The 9869-nt window shown below is 41.1% G+C and overlaps 1 protein-coding gene and 1 pseudogene across 1 annotated transcript; one reads left to right on the forward strand and one right to left on the reverse strand.

Annotated features, from left to right (window-relative positions):
• Positions 1-654: 654 nt before the first annotated feature.
• LOC120021022 lies at positions 655-4951 on the reverse strand (annotated as a pseudogene).
• Positions 4952-5639: 688 nt separating this feature from the next.
• On the forward strand, positions 5640-7218 carry LOC120021416 (protein FAM136A-like). The gene is made up of 3 exons (XM_038965179.1): positions 5640-5942; positions 6144-6284; positions 6380-7218. Exons 1-3 carry the CDS (start codon positions 5856-5858, stop codon positions 6566-6568), a joined length of 417 nt encoding a protein of 138 aa, XP_038821107.1. The 5' UTR covers positions 5640-5855; the 3' UTR covers positions 6569-7218.
• The last annotated feature ends 2651 nt before the right edge of the window (positions 7219-9869 follow it).

Raw genomic sequence — 9869 nt, forward strand, 5'->3', positions numbered from 1 at the left:
ATCCCCCTGTCATCTCTCGCAGTATCATTGCTACTTTTTTTCACAGTGACACATCTGTGTTATCAAGCAATATGACCCAGCTTTTAGTGACCAATGTCCAGTATTGGGAAAGCTACTCTGAAAAAATAGTTTACCTAGCTACCAAATACTTGACACTGGAATAAGTTGAGCTACAGCAAAGCTACCCTTTATAAAAAATATACTAGTTTGTTAAACTAAAGTTACTTTGAAAAAGTAGCTCACTACATCAAAACTACCTCATGACAAATGATCATGTCTAATCTGAAATGTAATATAATACACAGTTAAGAAACATGACTGCATGAACACATAACTCTGCAGTCAGATGTTAACAGTTTAGTGCGACCTGTGTGACAGCCAGAGATTTAGTGGGTAGTTGTAGTAGCAAGCTACACGGCTTTGTTAACTAATAAAAACACTACGAAGCTTTGAATTTAGTTAAATTACTGGTTGAATTACATGTAGTGGAACTACTCCCTAGCACTGCAAATGTGACAGAGGAAATGGCCTCATCTGCAAATAGAAAAATGTGGTTTGGGCTCTCAATGTCCAGTTTGTTGAAAAACAAGAGGCGATTTGCATCTTCGGGCCTGGCAGGGCATGTATTGAATAATTACAGATGACATTCATCTCTTCAGTGTGTTGGCTCTTTATTATGATTGGAAACAGTGATTTCAAGTCTCCCATTATTTAAAATGAACAAAACAAAATTGAAGTAATTTTATTTTAGCTGAGAAGCCATAGAAAACCATGTCAAATAGAGCATAAAACATATCACAATTACAAATTCTAATTTCAAAATTGTTTACAAACGCTTGCATTTGATCTGTGCCAACTTTGGGGATTCAAATCAACTGGTCTCAAAATACTCTCCCTCTTCCATCAAATATTGTTTTTACACGTCTAAACATTAGGGACTTTGCTGTAAAAGTATTCTAACAAAGTGCACTATCTACTATGGTTGTACAGTATCACACATTATCACAAAGAAACCCTAAAAACTTCTAAAAGTGCATTAGAAAGGCTGAACCAACTACGGTTATTCTCAAACTAATTCTAGACAAATGACAGAGAAATGTGTAATTTACCTCCCAGAACAGAAGACAATTATTTTCTGAAGGATACTTGTCACTCACAGTAAAATAAATGTACTTTGTGTTCTTATACTTCACTTTGGTCCCCATGGAAGACTCGTTTTATGGCACAATTTGCTCATCGCATACATGACAAAAACATTCCAAAAACAGAGACTAAATATTTTCTGAAAGCAAGTAGAAAGGCTGATTCCCAGATGTAAAGAGCATTGCTTAGTAATTTCAAAGGCATAATTTTGAAATATCTAAATACACTACAGTACATGTTCAAACGACATCAAATGATCAATGCGAATATGCAGTTAATTGCTTTAATTACATTTCTAAAATGAAAACATTTTAAACTAGAAAAAGTACAGGGGTTTGTTCTTCATGGGTGTTTTCATCATTGTATAACACCAACACTTTTCCAATTATCTGTTGGCCAATTAAATTTCAAAATCACAAATTTCACCAACCAATTTGCTTTACAACCTTTTCAACACTATACCAGAGGTAGAGCGCTTGAGACACAGCAGGAAGACATACAGAAACTAGTTTAGATGGTTCACTCGTCACAGGGTACATATAGATGTATTTGACACTCATTTCTAAAAGTTAGCAGTATCTAAAGCAGCTATATATTTGAAAACCCAAGTACCTTGTCTTTTCAATCATTTTACTTTTACCCTGTAGTATAGCATAGTTCCCTATGCTGTTGTCACAGTGATCATTCTATTCAGTACAGTACAAGAATATCATCTGCTGAAAATTGTGCGCTAATGTTGCAGTTGATATTATTTAAGTTAACTTTTTCAATTAAAAAATACATCACGATTTCTTCAGTGTTAGATTCATAATGAGGCAGAACACCCCCGACTAGTATTCACCTGACAGGAGTGTTTTACTGTGGAATATATCAGAATTATATTATTGCCATCTCTCATGATTCACTCTTCTCCGCCTCTGCTATCCCTCTCTCTCTCTTCATAGCTCTCCCCTCAGACGTGTGCAGGTCCTCCTGGTCGAACCTGCCCGTGGTGGTGTGCCAACAGTGCCAAGTTCCTGGCTGAGATGGTGCTCATCTCCATGGTGCTGGCTTCCCACTCCACAGTGTTCAGGTAGTACAGGCGTTCATGAAGGATGAACGGAGAGGTCCCGCCGTGGGGTGGACTGTGAGCGGGATACTTCGTCTCCGATGATAGGAACATGTCCTGGAGCTGCTCCTGGGACAGAGGCGGAGGAGAAAACACCTTCCACACCTTGCTCTCATTGACTGGCGGGCATGAGTAGCCTGGTGGGATGTGCACTGGGTCAATGGAGCTCAGACTGTTGATGATGGAGTCTGTGGTGAGAATGTCTGACACACTGAAGGTAGAGGGCTTCTCAGAGGTCCCCAGGTAGGGCACGTTAAGGAGGCCGGGGACCAGGGTGGTGACAGTCTGGTGGAGGTGCCCAGGGTACTGGGAGGGGATAGGAGGGAAGAAGCCTGCAAAGGTGGAGAGGTGAAGCCTGCACGCTTTCCCTGGTGGAGAGGTGTGGCCACAATCACTATGTCAATCAGGGAATGGGTGAAGCCAGATTCCCAAACATAGTTCACCTCCTAAAGACTGGCTGTGGTAAAAGGGAGAGCGAGTAGAGCCTTAGCATCTACAGAACAGATTTGAGACAATTTGCATATTTATTTTACAATGAACTGTGCTGTTAGTTATTTGAGGCATTTATATATGCATATACAGTGTGTACCTGCTTTAAATGTTCGCAGCTTGACAGAGAAAGCAGTGACTCGTGCTGGGATGAGCGCTTCCTTGCTGTGGTACAGGAGTCCTGAGCACACCTTATTACCTCCATCCACTGCCCACAGGCATGGGTCTGCCCCTGCTAGAGACACCACCTCTGGAGACATCACACCACACATTTCGCAAGATTAGTTCAGTTCCCTTATGTTTTCAATAGAGATGTGAGTTTGTGAACAATTAGTTATTTCTGAAATACTCTTTTTACTGACTCATCGTTCATTTTAGTTGTTTGTTTGACCTGCTGGCTGCAATGAATACAGCAGGATTAATAAGTGCTCCCACGACTCAGCGGCTCCAGAGACGTGCTCCGACCACCCAACTGTCTATCATTGCGCACAGGAAAATGTATCATGCAGCAGGCAGCATAGAGAAGAAAAAAGACACTGATAATTGATTGCATGGTGCAAGAATGACTGCAATTAATTTATTATTGAATGTTATGATGGACACAACTTTGTAGAACCAAACATAGAGCCTGCCTCTCTGCTCAACAAGCTTGAACTCGAGAACAAATCATTGTTTGGGGGGGCTGCAGCGAACGATATTGTACTAATCCCTCGCGGCAGTCAAGCAATTGCATTCAGCCAAGAGTCCTTCACAATCTAGTCCGGTTGCTGACACATCTATAGACTTCATTTCAAAGGTATCAATAAATATTGTATGTGTATGGCTAGCAATCACAAATGTAGGCCTACATTGTTAGAAGCACACTTTCATAAGTCTCAGGCCAAAATGGCAGCTCCAATAAACCCATGCTATGGTGAACAAGGCTTGTAGAATCATGATTGTCTCAGGAAGGTCCTGCGTGTTCTGGGCAATACTGAATCAAATTAACTAAAAGAGTCGTTCTTTTGACTCAACAATTTGAAAGAACTTGAGTCAGTAAAAAGGGCCGAACTTCCTGTCACTAGTTTTCATTGGATGGCCACATAAGAGCACTCGAAACCACTTATCGCACTTAAGTCTTTTGTTAAGAACGCACCCAAAAAAACACTGATGCGGACACTTTGGCCATATTTCACAGGTGCCACGACGTCGTTGAGGAAGCTCTGAGAAAAGTCCTCCCCCAACATGGCCTCCTCCAGCATCTGATTGGCTAGTGTGAGGAAACCGTCACCACCCATTGCATGCAGGAAGCTTCTCCACACTGGTGAAGGAGTAGCTGAACTGCTGGTAGATTCTGTAAAAACAATAATCAAAACATCACATACCTACAATTAGCATTCTCTCATTAATAACATGTTTATTTCATAATAAAGGTTATGACTGCCGTGCTATAAATAAACAGGTAGCAGAAACTAAAGTCTCACCTCATGAACTTGTCCAGAACACTTTCCACCCACATCTGCATCCGCAGGAAGTTGAACCTGTACCGCTGAAGCAGGAAGTTCACAATAAACCAGTCACTCTCTTCAAAGGTAAGCTCCTTTCCATGGGACATCCCATCTCTGGGAAAGACCTGAGATAAACAGGGGGGAAATATCGATGGGTGTCATATTAGTCCATCTGTGCATGTGTACAGCACTCTTTCAGGAACAAACAAGTGTATTTCTGATAGGCTAACATGTCTCACCTAGTTTTTCAAGGAAGTACTTCATGTGCAGGTTTAGGGGGTGGAGAACTGCGCCCCCGTCTCGTACTCATAGCCCCCGATGTTCTGGGTGCCCCCCCACAGTGCCTGGCTCAAACACGTCGAACTTCACCACTGCCCCAAACTCCTGTCTTACGAAGTAAGCTGTTGCAGTGCCACCGATGCCCGCTCCAACCACAGCTCTACAATGTCATTCAAAGTCCAAGGGGAGTGAAATGAACAATTCACAAGTGAAAAAATTTGTCATAAATATGTGTTCTCTGAAATAGAAATACTCTCTGGACCAATGGAACTAAATTCATGGTTGTTTTTGAACCCCCCTCACTGGATGCCATTGAAAAAGAAAATGGAATGTGGAGTCTGGACTAGGATTGGTTTACCTATCGTCTTGGGTGGATTTCTGAGTTCTGAAGCTGACGCTAGTCTCAAGAACAGGAGTGCCCTGATTACAGGGTTTTCGAAATCATCATGTCCTTTCAATTATTTCCAAGCAATGACATCTGAGTAGAGTAAAGAAATCATCATTCAATGACAAAAATAACATAGGCTACATTCACAACTGATCAGTAGTCAGAAACTTGTCACTTTAATACGATTGTGTGAATTGCTGAGTCAATTTAGGACAGATAGCATAGCCTGCTGCTGGTGGTGACATGGGTAGTAGGTCTATCAAGTATTTCAATCTCTCTGTCTGGGGTCAAAGGGCAGCACACAGTTTATATTTTGAGGAGCAGTCTTTCATGGTTATTGGCAAAAAAAATGAAAATGTGTGATATTTTAAAAACATCTATGATATCACCCCACTTAGTTGGCTAAAATCAAACAATTAGAAAGGACTGATACGTGTGCACTGCTCACCATTTCAAAAGTCAGTAGAGGAAAAGACTTCTCAAGGAGTTCACGATTAAGTTTTACTACGAGTTTACAGAGGATCTTTAAAACGCATCATGCTATTTAATTACTCATCTAACTAGTAATTTAGTCAAAGTCGTTGAGAAAAATATATAGAATAAGCACAGTGTTGTAAAAGTTTAAAGTTAGGACTTCAAACTAAGTGGGGACTTCGGTCAAAGACATCTATAACTAACTCTGCTTCGGTCACATCGCGACCTTATTTGGAACCGGAAATGACCAAGATAATGCCGGAAGCTAGAGCGGATGTGATGTATTTGCCACCAGAACGAAGAGGCATGGTTTCACGGAGGTGACCTACAGTTTGAAACAGTAATGTAACAAGGCTTGCGAATCTTGCAATAGCATACTGTATGTCATTGGTGTGGCTGTTATTTAGCTTTGCAACGTAGCCAAACCGTATCTTCTAACAGTTAGAATTCCGTTTAAATACCCACGCTACTGAAAGCAACGTTTGAAATGGCAGAGGAGCATCAAGCTCGTGTACAGAAAACCATAGAGGATATGGTTCAAAGTTTAGAACGGGACCACATCCGCAAGATGCAAGTAAGTGGTTATGGAAATGCAATTTCAGCTATGTCCAATACATACAATGAAATCCAGTATATTGTGCAGTGCATTATCTACAAACTTCGGTTTTACAAATCACCCTCTTTCTCCAGGCATATATCATTTGCCAACTTTTATTTTCAACACTTAGACTTATATCAGATGCACAGTTCAAATCTTTCTTGTGAATGTATCCAGGGACTCATGTTCAAGTGCAGTGCAGAGTGCTGTGATCGCTCCACAGACTCCATGTCGCAGGTGCACACTTGTATTGAACGCTGCCACGCTCCTCTGGCGCAGGCTCAAGGACTAGTGACCAATGAACTAGAGAAATTTCAGGTGAGTTTCATGTGGTGTTGATTATGATGAGAAAATAGATACATAGAATTTGTAGTGATTGATTGTGATTAACATTCTGTCTCCCTCATGCCCAGGACCGGCTGACCAGGTGCACCATGCATTGCAATGACAAGGCCAGGGACCTGTTTGACTCTGGTGCCAAGGAGCCAGCCGTGCGGGCCATGATGGAGAACTGCGTGGGCAGCTGTGTGGACGACCACATCAACCTGATCCCCAGCATGACGCACAGACTCAAAGAGAACCTGGACTCTATTCCACAGTGAGGAGGAGGGAATAGCTTACTTCAGATGCATGAGACAGGTTGGCCTCTATACTACAGTGACTGTCATCTGACTCAAATAACACAGAGGAAGTATAAACAGCAGACTCAAAGATGGCTTGTTATTATCACAGTGTAAAAGAGGGAGTTATAAATGGCAGATCCAATACCTCAGTGAGGGAAAGGGACAGCTTGCAGGAATGAGATTTGGGTCCTGGTAAAAGGTTAATCCGAGTCCATGCTGTCGGGGAGGGTGGGGGATATACCTCAGCTCAGAGTCAGAAGAAACTACACATCCCCTGCAAATGGACTGTTTCTTTGTAGCACTTACTGTTTATTGGTTGAACCTACAGACCAGACAGGCCAGCTGAACTTACTCAGCAGACCTGTGCCATTACAGAACTGTCTAACATAAAAAAATACCGGTGTCTGTGAACTGTGTGTAAAGGTATTTATTACTTGTCCTGATAGCCTAGCTGTTGTATGATTGGAGTCTTTATTCTGCCTCAGTGCTCTAAATATTTGTAACCTGTTCCTCTCTCCTCTAGCATGATCTCTGTGCTGTTTGTTTTGTGGGAACCATGCATGTTCTGTGATTCTTTCCCTCATCACTATATCAGTTTTTATATAAAAATGAAAGCAGATGGTAAAAAAGGATGGAATTGCATTTGTATTGCCTTTTAGCCTGAATTTTCCTTTATCTAGCTGTGTCTTCTGGCAATTCATCAGAACTTTTTCACTAGAGTTGAACTTGATAGTAATGCACCACACACACCTTATTAACATCCAGCTTTTGAAAATGCAGGTTTTAATAACGATAATCATGGTGGAATAATCTCTGTATAATGTACAAATGTATGCACAGACACCAATGGTAAAAAAAAAATTGATAGTATATCTGTGAGGCTATTACAGCATATCATGAATGACTGCAAAGACAAGTAGCCTAGTGGTTAGAGCATTGGGCCAGTAACTGAAAGGTTGGAGCATTGAATCCCCGAGCTGACAAGGTAAAAATCTGTTGTTCTGCCCCTGAACAAGGCAGTTAACCCACTGTTCCTAGGCCGTCATTGTAAATAAGAATTTGTTCTTAACTGACTTGCCTGGTTAAAAAGAAGACAAGTGTAAAGGTAAGCATTCACTGTAGATCATTACAATACTGCTATGCCAAAATAAATATATTTGTCAAACACACTTTACAATATATTATGGCATGTTTATTACAATTATATCCCAAATTGAGATTAAACCTAGGGTTTGAAGAAGAAAAAAATGCCCCTTCTACCCCACTAAACATCCAAGTTTGCTTATCAACTGAGGATGCTTTTACATTCACCCTCCCCAACCATCCCCTTCCTGTGGGCCTGAAAGCAAACAATGTAAAATACAATATATAAAAAAAAAAATATATATATATATACAGTACCAGTCAAAAGACACATCTCAACATCAACTGTTCTAATTGCTGCAAGAAACCACTACTAAATGACACCAATGAGAAGAAGAGACTTGCTTGGGCCAAGAAACACAAGCAATGGACATTAGACCGGTGGAAATCTGTCCTTTGGTCTGATGAGTCCAAATTTGCGATTTTTGGTTCAAACCGCTGTCTTTGTGAGACGTAGAGTAGGTGAACGGATGATCTCCGCATGTGTGGTTCCCACAGTGAAGCACGGAGGAGGAAGAGTGATGGTGTTGTGAATTATTTAGAATTCAAGGCGTACTTCACCAGCATGGCTACCACAGCATTCTGCAGTGATACGCCATCCCATCTGGTTTGCACTTAGTGGGACTATAATTTGTTTTTCAACAGGACAATGACCCAACGCACCTCCAGGAGGTGTAAGGGCTATTTGACCAAGAAGGAGAGTGATGGAGTGCTGCATCAGATAACCTGGCCTCCACAATCACCCAACCTCAACCCAATTGAGATGGTTTGGGAAGAGTTGGACCGCAGAGTGAAGGAAAAGCAGCCAACAATTGCTCAGCATATGTGGGAACTCCTTCAAGACTGTTGGAAATTCCTTCCTCATGGTTGAGAGAATGCCAATAGTGGGCAAAGCTGTCATCAATGCAAAGGGTGGCTACTTTGAAGAATCTCAAATATAAAATATATTTTGATTTAACTTTTTTTGGGTTACTACATTATTCCATATGTGTTATTTCAGAATTTTCACTGTTATTCTACAATGTATAAAATAGTACAAATAAAGAAAAACCCTTGAATGAGTCGGTCTCCAAAGTTTTGACTGGTACTGTACACTGAACAAACATACAAACACAACATGTAAAGTGTTGGTCCCATATTTCATGAGATGAAATAAAATGTTCCATATGCACTGAAAGCTTATTTCTCTCAAATGTTGTGCACACATTTTTTTACGTCCCTGTTAGTGAGCATTTCTACTTTGCCAAGATAATCCATCCACCTGACAGAAGCTGATTAAACGGCATGATTATTACACAGGTGTACCTTGTGCTGGGGACAATAAAAGGACACTTTAAAATGTGCGTTTTTGTTACACAACACTATGCAACAGATGTCTCAAGTTTTGAGGGAGCATGCAATTGACATGCTGACTGCAGGAATGTCCACCAGAGCTGTTGCCAGAGAATTGAATGTTCAGTTCCACAGGCATTCTGGCCCATGTTGACTCCAGTGCACCACCCAAAGGTGGTGGACCATTCTTGATACACACGGGAACTGTTTAGAGTGAAAAACCCACTAGGTTTCAGTTCTTGACACAACCCAATGCACCTGGCACCTACTACCATACCTCATTCAAAGGCACTTATATATGTTGTCTTTCCCATTCACCCTCTGAATGGCACACATACACAATCCATATCTCAATTGTCTCAAGGCTTGAAAATCCTTCTTTACCTGTCTCCCACCCTTCATCTACACTGATTGAAGTGTATTTAACAAGTGGCATCAATAAGGGATCATAGCTTTAACCTAGATTCACCTTGTCAGTCTATGTCATGGAAAGGGCATGTTATAACTTCTAATAGTAACTGTATCCACTGGAGAATTGGGAGAGATTGAGGTGACAGCCATCTAAGAGCCACATTTTTTTTTGCGGCAGTGCTGCCTGCTACTAGTAATCATCTCTGATTGAGAGATTCAAGGGGCATTCATCGTTAAGTAATATAGTAGATGCAACGCATTGAATATTTACATTCATGCACTTCGAAATACATTTTGTAACTTTATCTCAGAAGCATTTAACTGCAGGGCACTCCAACATCATATGAAGGAATGTGCCTACCGATTTAGGGGACACAGTGAACAGTTGGCGGTT

This window comes from Salvelinus namaycush, chromosome 26, assembly GCF_016432855.1.
Source record: "Salvelinus namaycush isolate Seneca chromosome 26, SaNama_1.0, whole genome shotgun sequence".
Classification (NCBI taxonomy): domain Eukaryota; kingdom Metazoa; phylum Chordata; class Actinopteri; order Salmoniformes; family Salmonidae; genus Salvelinus; species Salvelinus namaycush.

Coding starts and splice junctions, on each gene's coding strand:
- LOC120021416 (XM_038965179.1), top strand. CDS start 5,856: ATGGCAGAGGAGCATCAAGCTCGTGTACAGAAAACCATAGAGGATATG. Junction 5,943..6,143: donor ACCACATCCGCAAGATGCAA/GTAAGTGGTTAT, acceptor GAATGTATCCAG/GGACTCATGTTCAAGTGCAG. Junction 6,285..6,379: donor ATGAACTAGAGAAATTTCAG/GTGAGTTTCATG, acceptor CCTCATGCCCAG/GACCGGCTGACCAGGTGCAC.